This window comes from Myotis yumanensis, unplaced genomic scaffold (genome assembly GCF_028538775.1).
Source record: "Myotis yumanensis isolate MYYU_CA2020_CCGP unplaced genomic scaffold, mMyoYum1.0.hap1 SCAF_7, whole genome shotgun sequence".
Lineage (NCBI taxonomy): Eukaryota > Metazoa > Chordata > Mammalia > Chiroptera > Vespertilionidae > Myotis > Myotis yumanensis.
Window position 1 is genome coordinate 86,284,178 of NW_027223758.1, and position 18,543 is coordinate 86,302,720.

At 36.2% G+C, this 18,543-nt stretch overlaps 1 protein-coding gene across 2 annotated transcripts in view; it reads left to right on the forward strand.

Annotated features, from left to right (window-relative positions):
• Positions 1-18,543, forward strand: part of DCC (DCC netrin 1 receptor) — a 937,052-nt gene that overhangs the window by 798,242 nt on the left and 120,267 nt on the right. For both annotated transcript variants that reach the window (XM_070421174.1, XM_070421175.1), the window contains exon 15: positions 1,936-2,130. In XM_070421174.1, coding sequence (XP_070277275.1) covers positions 1,936-2,130 — 195 coding nt within the window. The remainder of the gene's footprint in view (positions 1-1,935; positions 2,131-18,543) is intronic.

Sequence of the window (18,543 nt, forward strand, 5' to 3'; positions counted from 1 at the left end):
GTGAAATCTTTCATGTACTTCTGAGTGGCGAATTTCAGTTTCAGCCCCCAAAGAGTATTCGGGTCACACACCTTCCACAGCAGATTTTCTGAGTCAATGTTTTATAGTTCATTCTAGTAGTAACTGTTTTCATGCTTTTTAACATCATCTGTGCTGGAGAAAACTCACTCACATAGTAGTATAAGGAACATTTTCATTTCTGTCTTTATATTAAGAAGTGAATAGCAGAGCACAAATGGGCTATTTTGAATTATGAACAATCTCCTAACACATGTATCCATGCCTCTGTTTCTATTTTGTTCGTCAGTGTATTTTGTTCAATAGATTCCACGTATAAATGAATATGGTATTTGTCTTTCTCTGACTGGCTAATTTAAATATTAAACCATCCCTTTCATTTCTCTTATTATTTTACTTAGGGTTTATAGTGGAAAATCCTTCACAGACATTGTGTTTTGCTGTAAAGGTTTATATCCATGTTTTGAGATTTTTTTATGATGCCTTTGCATATTACATCACAGGCTTCTTCAGGACAAAGAATAGTGTGTCTCTTTTTTGTTCACAAATGGGAATCATGGAACTGGAGAGCATTATGCTAAGTGAAATAAGCCAGTCAATGAAGGAAAAATACCACATGATCTCACTCATTCATGAATAATAAAGACCATTATAAACTTTTGAACAATAATAGATACAGAGGCAGAGCTGCCTCAAACTGATTGTCAAACTGCAGCGGGAAGGCCAGGAAGGGTTGGGGGGCAGGAGGGAGGGGCGTAAGAGATCAACCGAAGGACTTGTATGCATGCATATAAGCATAACCAATGGACATAAGACACTAGGGGGTAGGGGAGGCCAGAGGATTGTCAAGGGCGGGGAAGAAAAAAAAAGGACACATATGTAATACCCTTTGTAATACTTTAAGCAATAAAAAAAAAGAAAGAAAATTCTGTTGATGTATCTTTAGAATGTAGCATCTTTTGAGAAGCTGTTAGTACAGTATCTATTTTTAAAACTTGAATAGAAGACACACTTTCATATATCACTTAAGCTAGAAGTGTGTGTTGATCGTAGATAATATTGGAAGAGATCACATCTCCTTTTGCTATTACATCAAGGAGAAAATATACTGTACTATTTCTTTTAATCATCAAATTCTCTGGCATAATTTGACAAATGTTACCATTAGACATTTTCAGTTAGGAAAGAAATAATGAACACAAATAGTTTGAATAAGGTTCAAATCACTAATATTTTTGAGTACCTGCTAATTGCTAGGAACTGTGCTAAAACACTTAATGGACTATTAAGTTTAAATGGGCACATTTTTAAATTTCTTCCCAGAATATTTACTTGATCAAAGAATAGATTACATGTGCCAGTATTAAACCTACCAAAATATTTATAATAGTATATTATAACTGCCTTTTTACTTGTCTGCAGTTCCCATTAAATCATAAACTCCTGCCCGGCGGGTGTGGCTCAGTGGTTGAGTGTTGACCTTGGAACCAGGAGGTCAAGGTTTAATTCCTGGTCAGGGTACATGCCTGGGTTGCAGGCTCAATTACCAATAGGAGTGTGCAGAAGGCAGCTGATCAATGATTCTCTCTTATCATTGACGTCTCTATCTTTCTCTCTCTTCTTTCCTCTCTGAAATCAATAAAAATATATTTTTTAAAAACAACCCCAGAGAAAAGCTATTAGAATAAAGAAGAATGGACAGTATTCAGTAGCCTCTTGTGCTTAAGAAATTCTGTGCAAGTCAAATCAAACATGGAAAATGTCTCAGGTGCTGAAACATGGAGGGCCTTGGGCCATAAGTCACACACCACCTGAGCATCTATGGCACAGGATGCTAAGTCTTGGTTGAGTGGGAATTGGGCCATGCTGTGTGTTCTCCTGAGAGACAGGCTGATGATGCCTCTCTGTGAATTCTAGAGTCTCAAGTCCCTGACCAGCCAAGCTCTCTTCATGTGAGGCCCCAGACCAACTGCATCATCATGAGCTGGACTCCTCCCTTGAACCCAAACATCGTTGTGCGAGGTTACATTATTGGCTATGGTGTTGGAAGCCCTTATGCCGAGACAGTGCGTGTGGATAGTAAGCAGCGGTATTATTCCATCGAGAGGTTAGGTGAGTACCTGTGGTTTTTATTCTGTTAAGGAAAATAAATAATTTACTTAAATTGTTTTATTTCTTGAAAAATTGTTTTTTTGAATGTTATTTCAGCTTGCAGCATATATTCTTAAAACAATTCTATTTTTCTGTCTTCTATCCATCCACAACACACACACACACACATTTTTCCTCTCTGAATTTTCAATTGGATAATTGTATCTAGGACTATTCACAGGGGTGGGTACCCTTGCCCTTGCTTATGTGTCATAAAGATATGAAATGTATATTAGATCATTTTTCTTTTTCTACTGATAAATGGAAACTTTTAATCTTAACAATTCTTATAAAATGAAAGTCAACGTATTTTTCTTACTAGAAAGATAGTCTATCAATTTTCTTTAACCTTGAATTATCTAGTCACATTACCTCCTTTATCTTTTGCATTTATATATAAAGCTTTATGGCTATGTCATTATGACTGTAAAACAACAAAATGAAAAAAAAAATTTCAGTCAAGCCGGTAGCTTAGAGTTATCAAACTCCTCTCTACATATATTCCTCTGCAATCCAAGTTCTCTTCAAATTGTACTCAGACTTAAGTTTACTTACACAACTGAGTATAGTACTTGAGTTGTGATATTTAGGAATTTATTTAAAACTATCACATACCTTAAAGAGATTTCATTAAGATATTTCACCAACACTGTTGTGGATTCGCAGAGGTATACAGTAAACTAATGTTCTTAGAATTTGATGTTACCCCATGAAAGGAAAAATGCATAATTAAAACTTTTAGAGTTTTAATGATCAACTATCACTTTTTTTGAAGTGTTTAACCCCCTTACAGAAAGCTATTTTTAGTTATTTTATGAATATTTAATTCATATTTGTTTTCATTTTTATTCTCTTTTCAATGATGTTTAGTAGAGGGCATGGTTGCAAAGGACACATATTTTCAAAATATAGTCTAAGCATAATGAAAGGTATATAAAGGTGGAACTGGACGGCACTTCAACCCTGGGTTTAGATCTATGCTTTTCTCTCTGCCATAATGATTAATCTTGGGAAAGAGGTTTATTTCAGTGAAAATGTGGGAAAAGAGTACCTTTGATCCTTTATTTTATGGTGTTAGGGAGTTAACAGATATTAAAAAGAGTTAATAGAGGAGGAGAGGTTAATCTTTGTAAGACATATAAGTATGAACATTTGCATTGCTGTTATTGCAAAAATATTAAAGTTTTGCCTTAATTAAAATACTTATTTTATAAGGTAAATGTATTGCCTACTTCTAAAGGTTAACGGAGGGAAAGAGGACCTATGTAATTCTTTTAACAATAAAGATTAAAAGAAAAAAATCTCTTTTCTATAATATTAATTAGAAATATTTTTATTTTAGACTGCTTAGTAAAAAAAAAGATTAAGAAAATGGGTGTTCCATTTATGATTAAATTTTTTCAGAATCCATTGGTATCAAATGGGGTTTGAATTCTGTCTCTATCAATGGATCACGGTCATAGGTGGCACAGTGGCTGTAGGACTCGATGAGCTTCAGTTTTCTCATCTCTAAAGTGGAATAGCATGCTGCTACCTCACAGTATTTGTATGAGATACACTGAGATAATAAAAGTCAAGTTATTTGCAGTTTTTAAAGGTAAAACATACATGTAAATAAGGCATTGTTCTTTTTTATCATTTTGTACATCAGCAGTTTAGCAAATGTATATAATATAGTTACATGGGCTTTGAATTGTGTTTTTATAAACTATGACATTTATAGTATTCAAGTACATTATCTTCTTTACCTAAAAGTGGATTATAATCAACACAGCTAAAAATAGTGGACTATGTCAAACAGTTTTAAAAAAATAGTTGAAGCCCTGACTGGTTTGGCTCAGTGATAGAGCGGCGGCCTGAGGGCTGAAAGGTCCCAGGTTCGATTCCGGTCAAGGGCATGTACCTTGGTTGCGGGCACATCCCCAGTAGGAGGCGTGCAGGAGGCAGCTGATTGATGTTTCTCTCTCATCGATGTTTCTGACTCTCTATCTCTCTCCCTTCCTCTCTGTAAGAAATCAATAAAATATATTTTTTAAAAAAATAGTTGAAGGTTCTAGGTTTCTAAACTCAGAACACTCAACAAATGCATGGAATTATATAAAATACTTATTTACAAAAATTAATTAATTTGAATCAAAAATATAAACAACACAGTGACATTCACTTCGTTGTGAAAGGCAAACAATGTGAATGGTTTGGGCTATAATAGAATGTGGAGAAAATCCTGAGTGGGAGAGTTAGAGTCATTCAACATGAGCATTGGCTGCCAGGGAGGAGTGACGGGGAGCGGAAAGGTCATTCCCTAAGATCATTACTCAGAATAGATCAGGAAGAATGGTTTTATCTTTTATGATTTTTTTTAGGTTAGTGTCTTTTCAACCTACAGGCATTTTCTAGCCATCTTTAAGGACAGCTCAGGGGGATTCATTAATAATATATACCCTTCTATTTGTAACTCTTTTCTCATTTTCTACTCCCCGAGGTCCAAAGCACACGCACTCTCTTACACCTGGTGGATTTTCTAAGGCTATTTGGAAGAATCTTTTAGGAAAGATTAATAATATTATTGAACTAGAGAAGAAAAGACTTCATTGGAGTAAATATATATGTATTTTTCACTAAAAACCTAAAAATCTCCCCTCTTTATTCCCCTTTTTTTAATAACCCTTTCACATTGCATCTTGAGTTTTATAACCTGAGTTATCACTTGTAAAATCAAATTGATGAAAGAAAGGACCATGTGGCCATTCATTCTACCAACATTAAATCCAAGCATTCAATCAAAAACGATTCCTCCATCTTCTGTATTTTAAAAAATACTTTATTTGGGTCAGAATAATCCAAATCTCTTCTTAATTACCCATGTCATTTAATGTTCACGGACAGCGGTTCAGTGCATTTCTTCCATGTACTTTACAGATACCAGTCTATTCCTCCATCCTCTACATTTTGTTAGTGTCAGGTATCATCTCAATTTTACTAATGAGGGAAGACAGCAAGAGAACTAAAGTTAACAAGAAAAGTCAAAGCTAATTTTTAATGAGAGAGTTAAATGTTATACATTCAGACACTCAGATAAATATTGCCAGAAACAGCAAAGACCTGGCTTTTCGGAATAGAGAAAGGAAGCTGGGGTCGAATCTGAGCCTGACTGGAAGCTGGCACACACTACTGCAGAGAAGTTACACTTCCCCCACGAAAAAACAAGGGCTTCTGGAAAATCATAGCTCTTTAATGCAACAGCAGAATACTATAGTGAGATAGGGCACAGTCCTAAAATTTCCGATCAAACACAGCTATAGCTCCAGGCATGAATCTCAGAGTTTAATCATGGAGCTCTGAGAATTGTTATCCTGTGAGCTAAGGTTAGGACTGACTTCGAGGGGAAAAGAAAAACAACAGAAGAAGAGATGCCTGCGCTTTTGCTTTATTAAGCAATTATCCTTGTGAATATTTTTCTTTCCTATTAGCTCCACCAGTTTCTGCCCCTGTGTAATTTGAGACTCTGTTATAAGGTGCATAATTATTTAGGGCTGTTATGTCCTCTAGATGAATTAACTGCTTTATCATTTATAAACTATTTTTCTTTGTCAATGCTGATATTCTTTGCTCTGTAATCTGCATAATGTCTGATATTAATGACAACTCCAGCCTGATTTTTGTTTGTAGGCTAGCATGATACATATTTTTTCCTTCAAACTGTTTATGTATTTATATTTAAGTGGACTTTTGTAGGCAGAATGTAGTTGGGTCTAGCTTTTTCATCCAATCTAACAGTCTCTGAATTTTCATTGAGGTGTTTAGGCCATTTACATTTAATGTTAATATTGATATGATTGGGTTTATATCTATCATCCTACTATTTGTGTGTGTTTTTGTTGTTGTTGTTCTGTCTGTTGTCCCATATGTTCTTTATGCCCCTTTTACTTCTCTTTCTGAATTTTGGGGGGATTACTTATTTTTAATCATTTATGTTCCATTCTTGTGGGCTCATTAACTATAACTCTTTTGCTTCTTTAGTGCTTGCTTCTAATTTATAGTATGTATATTTGACTTATCACTGTTGACTTCACAAAAAAATATTATTGAAGTCTATAATGCATTGCTATTATTCTTTCTTTAAATAATCAAATAGTTTAAAGAATAGATAATAAGCAAAAGATGTATTGTTTATATAACTAGGTAGTTAAGCATTTTTAGTGCTCTTTATTCCTTTGTGCTAATCCAGATTTGGGACAGGTATCATTTTCCTTTATTTGTGAATGACTTCCTTGTAATGGAGTTAGGTTGGTGATAATTTTTTTTTTAATTTTTGTACATCTAAAAAAGTTTTCATTTTACCATTTGCAGTGGAGATGGAATTCTAGGTCAATAGATTGTATTTATTTTGCTTTTTTTAATGATATTACTCTACTTTAATATCTCTTTTATTGTCTTGTTTCCAAGAAAACTGCTTAATCATTCTTATCTTTGTGCCTCTATACATAGTTGTCTTTTTTTGTGGTTGCTTTGAAGATTTTTTTCTTTGCCACTACTCTTACACAATTTTATTATGATGTCTCAGTGTCATATTCTTTATGTTTCTTCTGCTTGAAGTTCAGTGAGATTCTTGGATTTCTGGGTTCATAGGTTTTATAAAATTTGGGAAATTTTCTGGCTATTAGTTTTCAAGTAGGTTTTCTTTACACTCTTACTCCTCTCAGTTGGGGACTTCATTTACACATATGGAGCTTTTGGTTGCATACAGCTCGCTGATTCTTAGTTCATTATTTTCGGTCATTTTTGTCTGTTTCATTTTTTATAGTTATCATGTCTTTAAAGCAACTTATTTTTCCCTGAAGTGGCTATTCTGATCTTAATCCCATCTGGTATGTTTTTCATATTACACACGACAGTTTTTATCTCTAGAAGTTTGGTTTGGGTCTTTCCTATATAGTCCACATTGTAGTCAATGTACTCAAATTTTCCTCTACCTTCTTGAACATAAGGAATGCTCTCATCTACAGACTCTTTCATCCATGTCGTTTTGAGTCCATATCTATTTTATTAAAATTTCTCCTTGCTATGGATTGTGTTTTTCTGATTCTTTTCAGATGTAGATGAATGCAATGTAACATACTGCATATTATCTACATTTTGCATGTGTGCTTTTTAAACATTGCATTTTTAAATTTTGTGATGCTGAAGAGTTCTGTGATTTTTTAAAAGGATTCTCAAGTTTTGTTCTAGAATTCAATTAAGTTACCTCGAAAAATGTTGATCCTTTCGAGGTTCGCTTTTAAGCTATTACATGGTATTAGAGCACTGGTACCATCTAATAGCTTAAGGCTAATTTGCCCTACTATTAAGCCCGTTGCTTCTGAGTATTCTACCTAAATTCCCATAAATTATGTGACTTCTTTAAAAACTGGCTTTTGGGAACCCACTTACTGGCCATCATTGAGCACAAATATTTTTTCCTTGCTAATATCAGGTGGTTCTTTCCCCAGGCTTGGGAAATCCCCCCATAACAGGCACCGATAGACACTCAGATGAATGTTCAAGAGGGACCCCTCTAGACCTCCAGAACTCTCCTTTTGTGCATTTCTCTGCTCTCTGGTTTTCTTCCTCTCCAACTCCAATTGCTTTGCTTCGCTCAGTCTTCCAACTCTATCTGCTCAATGAGAGAACTGGGCTCCCTGCGGTTTCCCTTTCTCTTCTGCAGCCTGCACACTTCCCCAGGTGATAAGCTTGGGAAATCAGTGGGTTCACTTTGTCTCTCTTCTCCCAGAGACCACTGCCCTGATCTGTCTGATGCCCAATATCAGAAAAATGTTGTCTGTTTTGTTTTTGTAAATGGATCGAAGAAGGAGGTAAATCCATTCCCTATTCATCTATATTGATCAGAAGGGGAAGCCCTTTAATAAACAATTAAGCAGTCATTTTATTATTTCAGTATGCCAAAACTTTTAGCTTTTCAAGAGTACCAAAGATGTCAAACTGCCTTCTATTTCCTGATGCCTGTCACCAATCTCATCAAGAATGGATCCTAACTGTCAGATTGTATTTTTGGAGATAAATTTAACTGGAGTGCTCTTAGAAACAGGTTTCCTAGCTTGTGGAGAAATGAACCTTTATAACTCCCAGAGTGCATTCTGAGTTCAGTGAATACAATGTAAATTACAGTGTTAACCTCAGCATCACCCCTCCCATCAAAATAATTCCATCATGCATGGAAAATAGAAGTTTTGAGCTTATGACATGCGAACACTTTAAATCAAAAATATCAATGCACTTCAGCAGCCTCTAGAATAGCTGACGTTCATGAATAAAAAATGAATAAGCACCATGTAGAGAACATTTTATTACTTTTAAATGAAGTACATTGTAGGTGTTGGTTAACAAATTCTGCTTTGTCGTTTTTGAAGCAGGATGTAAGGAGAATTATGAAAAAATAATCTTTGACCTGAAGTTTGAAAAACCTGATCAGAAAACCCTACAGAAATAAGTCATTCAATGGTAAAGAACGTAAAAAAAAAAGGGAGGCTACACTTACCCCTTATTTATTCACAAATATCTTATTCAGAGTGTTTATCTATAGTGGGGCAATAGTGAACGCAAACTCCAGCTGTATTTCTGGAGGACATCGCGGATCATTGGAAAGCCATCTACTGTGTGCTGTTTAAGCACTTCTAGAAGAAAGTCAACTTACCTTGTTTTCATTATTACTTTGCAATTTTGTTATTTTCACAGGGAACCCATGTTTGTTCTTAAGATAATATCAGTAATTTTACAACACAACTTTATTCTGACAGTTTTAATGCTGGGGGCTCTAAACGGAATTTCTGTGTGAACATGTGTATGTCTGTTGTTTATCTCAGGTTTGATTGAATATGCCTCTTACCTTTGCTGCATATGGTTCTCCCTGTCAATACTATTTGCCCAATGTCTATAATATTCTCAATATTGTGAATGGAATAAGAACTCTAAGGAATCGAAAGAACAACATACGTTCTTATTGTTTCCTTAGCATGTCATAATCACTTTGAAATTCACCTTAGTAGGTGTCAGTGCTTTTTCTGTTACAGGTGTAGATGGATTCAATATAACAAAATGCATATTATCTGAGTCATAATTTCTTTTTCAAATTTTCTTGGCTATTTAACTGACATAAGTCAAAACACCAAATGGGTGAATTTTCCATAGTGCAGACAGTTAATACAAAACAAAACAAAACAAAACAAAACAAAACATCTTGTATTAAAAGACCAAATGGTATATTATGTCTTTTCAATTTCTTACTTATATTGTATTTACCTACATATTGAGTAACTGTTAAATATGAGATACTATGTTGAGAATTGGGAAAGTTGCTAAGAAATGCAAGGCATATTCTCTGACATATTCTAGGCTCCCAACGTCTTATGTGATAAATATAAAAATATTTCTTGAAAAGAGTAAATGAGGTAAAATGTTTATACAAGAATAATATTTGCTCTGGTAGGTAGCCTATATTTGAGGTTGGTAGAAATATTGGCAAGAGAATTTTTACTTTAAGGATGGGTAGGATTTATTCTTATGGGAAAAGACATGTTGTGGTATGTATAAGACTACAAAGTCCATGGAAAGCAAGGCAGGCACAGGTCTAGTAAAAAAAACAAAACTTGTCAGTGAAAATTCATATAAGGTAGTTGCAGGAATAATGAATAGAGATAACCTGACTGTAATTTGAGATAGAACAAAATTGAAACTCTGAACATTCTTGAATTCATCCACTTCCAAATAATTCTAAGGGTTCATGTTGTGTATTATTAGTATTTTGTTGAGTTACTAATCTATTCCCAAATGCTGAGAACATGCGTGCAATTATTTAGCTAATCAGTGTCTTACCCACCACCTAGCCTTTCTTCCCATTGTCAAATATCCATTATTATGAGAAAATAATGTTTCCTATCCTAAAAAGTTCTGGGAAAACCAGAATCCAGGATAAAAGCAGGAAGCTAAAACTACATTGTGGTAGTCTTGGATGTTCATACTTGGCCTCTATAATGTGCAGTTTAATAATGTGAGATAGTCACTACTTGACTATCTATGTAAAATAATTATTGGTAAGTGTTCTTTTTCTTCTTACCACAGTCTGTTCTAAAAAGCCATGAAAAAGAAAAGTTATTAACCAATCATTATTTAATTAATCCAAGCCAGTACTGGGGTATTGTGCCTTATACCTTGGTACTTCTCTTTAAATGCTTTGTTACATGTCTAGAATTTCTCAAGGTGAAGCTCCTGATAGTCTTATAAAGACAGTTGAAGTGTATCTTCTGATACCCTGATTACTTTGGAGAGTCACATTAGAGTGACTCCTGACTTATTCCCCATCTAGTCTTTGCATCCAGTCTTTCTCTCTATAGCCATGTGTCTTGTGAAGATAAGAATTTTGTGCTCCTTCTTAGGACTGTGCCTGGGCATTTAATTGTTTTGAAGGTGGTGGTACAGGGAGAGCAGCCTGTGGGACAGATAGTTAAGATTTAGATAATTAAAATGTATATAGTTAAGAATTTAAAGAAATCCACCTTTAAAAATGCCAACTTACTTCTTTAGATAGTGCATCTCAAAATGTCTCTGTTTTTCAGGTTCTCTACATGTGTGGGTGTGGGTGTGAGGGGCAGGGGATGTTTTAACAATCAGTATTCCATCGCAAAAAGGGGCATATGTTAGTCATAAGACTAGTACAGATTAATTACAAAATTAAGGACGACAATTGAATAGAATCTATTATTTATAGCAATGTCTACCCTGAAACATATTAATCAGTTATCATGTAGAATATCCAATGTGTAACTTACTTATTACATACTTTATTTCACACCATCATTTGAGAGGGGCCCTTAGTTATACACAGCCCAAATCTTAGAACATTTTAACCATACTTCGAAATTTGTTATCTCAAATTTTACTTGCTCAATAGGAATGACCTTTCCCTAAACTAAGCATTTTACTGTCTCATAAGAATACAAAAGGCCATGTAGTTTGGAACTAGCTGATTATGTTACAAATCACTAAAAGAAAACATAGCAAGTTGGGTTGCATTTTTGCTGCTTCTTTGTATGTTAATTTGTGTAAGTAAGAACTAAAAGCAAAACTATAATAAAACAGGCTTTTACCCCTTAAACAGCATGAGTACACTACTTCTTTAATTAGTAGAGATTAAAGATTTGTGTTGGCAGCCTAGAGTATTTCTGAGAAGTCATAGTGTTATAAGCTAAGGAATCATCTTTTTTCTAAAAGCATTTAAGTGAATATCAACATAGCCTTCTTAATAATTAGCAGAAAAGTGACATTTTAGAAACTATGGATTGCTTAGCTATGTCTCTTTGTAAGGTGTAGTGGTTTGAATGGGGACCCTGAAAAGATATGTCCACCTCCTAACGCCCAGAACCTGTGAATGTAACCTTGTTTGGAACAAGAGTTTTCGCAGGTAGAATTAAGTTAAGTATCTCTCGATAAGATTTTCCCACATTATTAGGTAGGCCCTAAATTCAAGAGATGTGTCCTTGAGACACACAGAGGAGAGACAGAGAGAGAAGAGGAGGGAGGCCTGTGAAGATAGAGGCAGCCATTGGGTAATGCAGCTAGGAGGTCTGTGGACAGCCACCTGAAGCCAGGAATGTCACAGCAGGCTTCTCCCTTCGATCCTCAGGGCAGTGTGGCCCCCTGCCACCTTGGTTTCAGGCTTCCAGCCTTCAGGATTGAGAGAGAATAGATTTCTAAACTTAAGCCAGCAAGTTTGTATAAATTGCTCCAGCAACCCTAAAAAGACAATACAAAAAGTTGACTCAATCTTCATTGTTTTTTCTCAATCTCCTTCTGAATTTAAAAAGAAAAAAAAGAAATTCTGGAGCCGTTGCCATCTACTCTCTAAAGCATCGTGACCAATATTAAAAACTGAAAAATTGAAAAAGAACTCAACACAAAAGCGATGCTATGGGTGAAAGAAGCCAATAGAGGGACAGGGAATGGCCACGTGAAAAGATTCTTGGGAGTGAAATTAGGTGAATAAAGTGGTTCTAACTTCGTAATCAACAGCAATATTACCGCAGTTATCCGAAGGCTTTGTGTTCTGGCTGGTCAGCCACATCTCTTACGTCAATGTCCAGAAGAAAATTAGAAACTGCATACAAATAGTGTGTTCATCTGTCTACCTTTTCTGTAATGTGGCCAGGCCTCTGTTTGCCAGCAAGAGACAGAAATGAAACTTGGATGGATTACAATGAATTTACACAGAAGCCTTTTTTTTTCCTAAAAGCAAACCACATTTACAGCAAACAAATCAAATTCTTTAAAAAAAAATATATACAGAGCCAGGAATTATACCCACAAGAATAAAAGTAAGTGCTTTAGCTTTATGGTAATCTAATTCACAAGGTTTACACACCAATTAGTCATTTCTGAGCAGAAATCAGAAAACGTTATACAAATACTGAGCAAAACTGTACTTATGGAGAGGTTATAGGATCAGGGCAGAACCGTGACGATTTTCTTTTTATCCTTGACCCTATTCCTACCATAGTCCTTTCCTACCATGTCACCTCGTGATCATGAGTAATCATTCAGTTCTCAACTATGTTCTCTTTTTTCAAGTCTCTTGAATTATGACCATACCATCTTTTATTATTTGAACTTGCAGTGAAACATTAGAGCTGTTTATTTTGACAATTGAGAGGGGGGGTGTTTAATGACATATGGAAACCACAAGCATGGACACACATATTGTCAAATGGAATATGTTTAAAGAATTTTTGATGGGTAGTAAGAGTTTCCATCGCTTGGTAATGGAGGGTGAAATTGTATATTGTCTCTCTTGTGGCTCTATTTGTCTGAATGGAGGAGGAAGTGACTTGAAGTTCCAAACACAGTGCACGCATCACAGCGATTTCTCTGTTGCCGGTCGAGTTGCTTTGAGTTTGTGTCCAGGTTTCCTCACTCTGTCACATGAGCATAATGAGCACTCCTGGTCTTGGGAAGAGCAAGTGTGGGGGGGGGGGGGGGCGGGGGGCGGGGGAGAGATCCCATCAGTGTAGTGGAGGAAGAAGTTATTTTTGAAACAAGTATCATGTAACTTTAGGAAACAAAATCTGGAAGAGGGTGTTACTATAAACATTTAAATATTTTTTAATGTGAACACTATACTTTTATTGTCTATGAACTATATTTTATATTAGACTTTAGGAGAAAGCAAAAAGGATAATTGATATTAATAGTGTTCAATAAAATAAGATTTTTAAAAAATATATTTATATTGATTTCAGAGAGGAAGGGAGAAGGAGAGAGAGATAGAAACATCAATGATGAGCAAGAATCACTGATTGGCTGCCTCCTACACGCCCCACACTGGAGATCAAGCCTGAAACCATGGCATGTGCCCCGACCAGAATTGAACTGTGACCTTCCTGGTTCATAGGTCCACACTCAACCACTGAGCAACACCAGCTAGGCAAAACAAGAAGATATCAATGCTTATGCTGAATGTGGTAAACACTTAGGAAACTTACTTAATATGTGCATTACAAGTAATTAAAGGCTTCAACAGCCCATCAGAATGGTAATAAATGACTTATTTTTGCACTTACTATGTGCCAAGCTCTATGTATTTTATATGAATCATCTCATTTGATCCTCACAATTATCCTAAGAGGAGATGCTGTAATTATTGCATGCCATAACAAACTATGCATGAATTAACAAACCATGTAAAGTTAAACTGAGGCTAAGAGTGAAATGACTTGTCCTAGCTGATTTGGCTCAGTGGATAGAGCATCAGCCTGCAGACTGAAGGGTCCCGGATTTGATTCCGGTCGGGGGCGCATGCCCGGGTTGTGGGCTCTATCCCCAGTGGGGATCATGCGGGAGGCAGCCGACCAATAATTCTCTCTCATCATTGATGTTTCTGTCTCTCCCTCTCCCTTCCTCTCTGAAATCAATAAAAATATATATGTTTTTAAAAGTTAAATGACTTGCACCAAAGCTCTTTGCAAGTGACAGACCTGGACTCAGACTTCCTGACTCACAAGCATTTCTTGATCTCTGTGCAGAATTACAATGCTGGTAGGTTAAGTACCCTGCACAAGCTATCTTTGAACATTATCTAGCAAATGGATCCAACCCCATTGAAACTAATTTTCTGAAGTCTAAGTTATTTCTCCACAGCCATCTAGTACTTGAAGAATTCTTTGGGGAGTTTCTTGTTTGTTTTGCACTAAAACTGCAGAAGTTTGTAAGTTTACTTTTCCGACCTTACCTTTCCTTGTGTGTATGTCTCTCTATGAGTTTCTCTCTCACACATACACACAGGCATACACACACTCACACACACACACACACCTTAAGAGTGTTCTAATAAGTCTTTTTCTTACTTTTCAGCTAAAGTTCCCCACCTCAGACATGCAGAGTTGTCCATAATATAGAGAAAATGTATGTAATTCATATTCAATTTAAATTATATTTTGAATTGAATAATGATGGCTCTTATAATAAATTCCAAGTAGAACAATTTATTTTCTCTATAACCGAGTTACTCCTACATCTGAGTGTAGCCCACCAATGCTTTGCCTGGTTTCCCTGAAAGTCAGTGAGCAGACTAGGTATAGTTATTATTATCAGAGAGATACCTATTAGAGGTACAAATATAATAAGCAATTTTTCAAGATCATTAACATTATAATAATAGCCAAATAGAATTACATGGATAAGTATACTAGGCTAATGAAACCAAGTTATTGGAGCATTAGTGTGTTTGGGGTTTAACAATGTAAGTCAGCAACTCAATCAACATATACCCAGTGCCACAGAGAGAAACAATATTGTTAATTATGGCTGAATAGAAAGAAGGCTAGTCTTGGAATCATAGACTTAACTTCGAATCTATTATTATCCCTTCTTTTTATTACCTTGGAGACTATTGAAAAATAGAAGTCTCTCCAAGCCTCAATTTCTACATCGCCAAATTAGAGATAGAATGACAGATTTTTTTTAAGGTTATTAGGGAAAATATATAAAGTCACTTAACAAATATTTTTATAAAATTGTTACTTCATATTTCATATTTAAAGAGGAATCATCCCTGTTTTCTCGTGGACACATAGCTGCAAGCTCAACTGGAAATGTAATCTTTATTTGACCAAGACTTTGGAATATCAGATTTTCATGGATTTTCTTATTGAGGAACAAGTGGAGAATGGACAGAGGGAGAACTCTGTATTAGACAGGGATTTCCAGAGAAACAGAACCAATAGGAGATATCTGCAAGCTTGAGACCTGGGAAAGCCAGCAAGGTAATTCAGTCCAAGTTCATGAGCCTGAGAACCAGGGAGCTGATGGTGTACATCGCAGTCCAAGGGCAGGAGAAGAAGAGGTGAGATGTCCCAGCTCATGCAGTAAGGCAGGAAAAAAGGGTGAATTCCTCCTTCCTCTACCTTTTGTTCCATGCAGGCCTTCAGGCAAGTGATGATGCTCTCCCACACTGGAGAGAGCATTCGGCTTCAGCCACCCATTCCAGCTGATGTCATCCAGAAATGCCCTCCTAGGCGCACCTAGAGATTATGTGGAAACCCTGTGGCCAGTCAAGCAGGTGCATACAATTAACTATCACAAACACTAAGTGTTTACCCTACTCTGTCCACCATATTACAAAATGCAACGTGACGTGGAGAATTCCAAAACCCCAACTGTTCTGAAAGATTTCCACATAAATAAAGTAAAATACAGGTGGTGATTTGGGGGGAAATATTTTTATTATTATTGTTAGTTGTTTCCTACCTCCTATTTTTACAGATATGTGCAAATAATGTCATAACATCTCAATTTTTCCAGATTTACCATCTTGATTTCCCACACGCATTATTTTATAAATTAAAACTTAATGTGTTAGACATAGTTTTGAACTCTCACACAGCTTCCCCCACATGCACATAAACACACACAGACACACACTCACTATCATCTTCCTAATGTTGGTGGAGATTTGTCCTATGTTAACTAGTCAGCAAACTCTCTGAATTCTACCCTCAAGGACAAAGAAACTGCAGTGAACGTGTCCTTTCCTGAGTGAGCACCAACTCTCAAACCCCGGGGAGAGAGCCCACTTCGTCCATTACCAGATTTAATGGTTTTTGAAGGAATCGGTTCAGAAGTCGTTCCAGCTGGCGGGTAAAGGATGAGACCGGGAATGTGTGCGTGTTCTAGTATTGAGTATTTGTTAAGACACCCATTAATCAGGTGTTGTCCTTCCCATTTATAATCATAAGCAAAAAATGCAGCCGGCGGGGGTGAGCCTTGTGAGAATTATTCACTGGAGAATCAGTCAACCACAGAGTCGCCTGACATCGCAAAGGCTGAGAGAACAGTGGGCGATCGCTCGGGGAATTTACGAGGCCAACATGAGCATCTTTCACGTTCCACAAAAGAAATACAAGGAACAGAATGACAAAGCTGGAGTCATTACCGATTTTATGTCCCCGCTTATGGAGGAAGAGCTGCTCTCAAGCAGATGACTCGGCGCTATCACAGGGACTTTCTCGCAGGAGAATCACTTAGGAGGAAACTTCCAATAGATGTGGGTGGGGCCCAGATGCTACCAGCCAGCGGCGGTTTGACCTTGGCAGAGAGATTTAATCTTCTTGAATGTCAAGTTTTCACCTTTCATTCCCTTCATTTAGCCAGTCATTTTATTCATTCAGCAAAAACATTTTTAAAGTTTTTTTTTTTTTTTTTTTTTTTACTACATGCCAGAAATGATGATGGTAATGCACTGGGAGTATAAAATAATAAAAATAAAAAATGGCACCTGCCTTCGGTGTGAATAAGGAGGCTCCTGTCCAATGAACAGTGTATGCTTTAAAGGAGAGAGCACTGTTCTGGCACATCCTGAGAGTCATCTCATTCTCTTTTGGAGAAACTTCCCATGGATTGTCTCTCGTGGTTCCCTCCAACGGCAGTGATTTTGAGAGTAGACTCATTCACCTGATGTCAGCCAGACACACGGCCTCTCGGCGAGTGGCATGTTTCAGGCGTGGCCTTCTTTACATCATGGCTGGCTGTGTGAGTAAGACCTGCCCGTGCATTTCAGCAAATGCGGCAGTGCCATCCTTGGGCTTTGCGTGTGAGCACTCCGAGCCCTTCCCCTTCTCACTGGCTGGGAGACGACATTGAGCTAGACCCAGAGGAGGAAGTCACAGGTTGGCAGAGCCAGGTGACCCACGCTGGACTGGTCACTGTTACACTATCATGTTTATTTTACTGAAACTGCTGTATTTGGGCTTCTTTATGATATGCAGTTTGGTCTGTATCGTAATGAATACATTGTATTTGTGACCAATACAGCTCCTACCATATCTGTTCTCTTGAACCCCAGAAAGGACATCACTTATTCACATTCATCACTGGAAAATATCTTTTATTCACCTTTTAAGCTAGCATGGAATATTTAACTATCTCTCTAATTATACTTACTACTTTATCAGTTTTACTTTGAGTTCTATTATAGTAATTACAGTGCAGGAAAAATTGCTTAGGTTCACAAAGGAAAAAAATATCTTAGTCTTTGTTCATAGCCCTCCTACTTCAAGTAATGCCCAATAAAATAAAATTGTTGAATCACAAAATAATTAGAGTATTGTTTGGGATTCTTGTCCCCTCACAAATGGATAAACTGCTATTATTTCCTTCTCTTTGCTTGCAGCCTTTCAGCAGAATTTTCCAAACATGGCAGTAGTATTGCTATCTAGATCACTTCAAAACAATCATGTACAAAGTTGTCCGTTAAAACAGAAATATATATGAGGAATGTTATAATTCCATAAACTATTTTGCTGGGACTAATAAACCTATTTTGCTTCTTATTTCACTGACTTTTTGATATTGATAGCATTTTTTTTTTACTTTTCTCATACATCCACTGACTGTTACTGTTAATGCTGACACTTGGTTGATTCTTGGCTCAGCTCATTTAAGTCCATTTGATTTTGTTTAATTTTTTCCTCTCCCTTTCCTCCCTACTCATCCCAAGACAACCTGAGTTGGTAACTAAAATACTAGTTGATTTTCTTGATAACTTACATCAAGGCTATATTTGTTTATGAGCTAATGGCCTAATGCTATAATCCTTGTACCATTTATCACTGGTAGTTATTTTCCCTGGGTCTTTATTCTTACCTAATTATTCCAACTTTATTTTTTCATATTTTATTAAAGCGTGGATTAAAAATGACTTCACAGCCACCTTTGAATTATCATTAATTTAATCTTTTTCCATTATTAACAAAGTTATTTTCCATCTAGACATCTTTTCTTGAGTTGAGTATTAAATGAGAAATCCAAAATTTAGAGCACAGAATTAAAAAC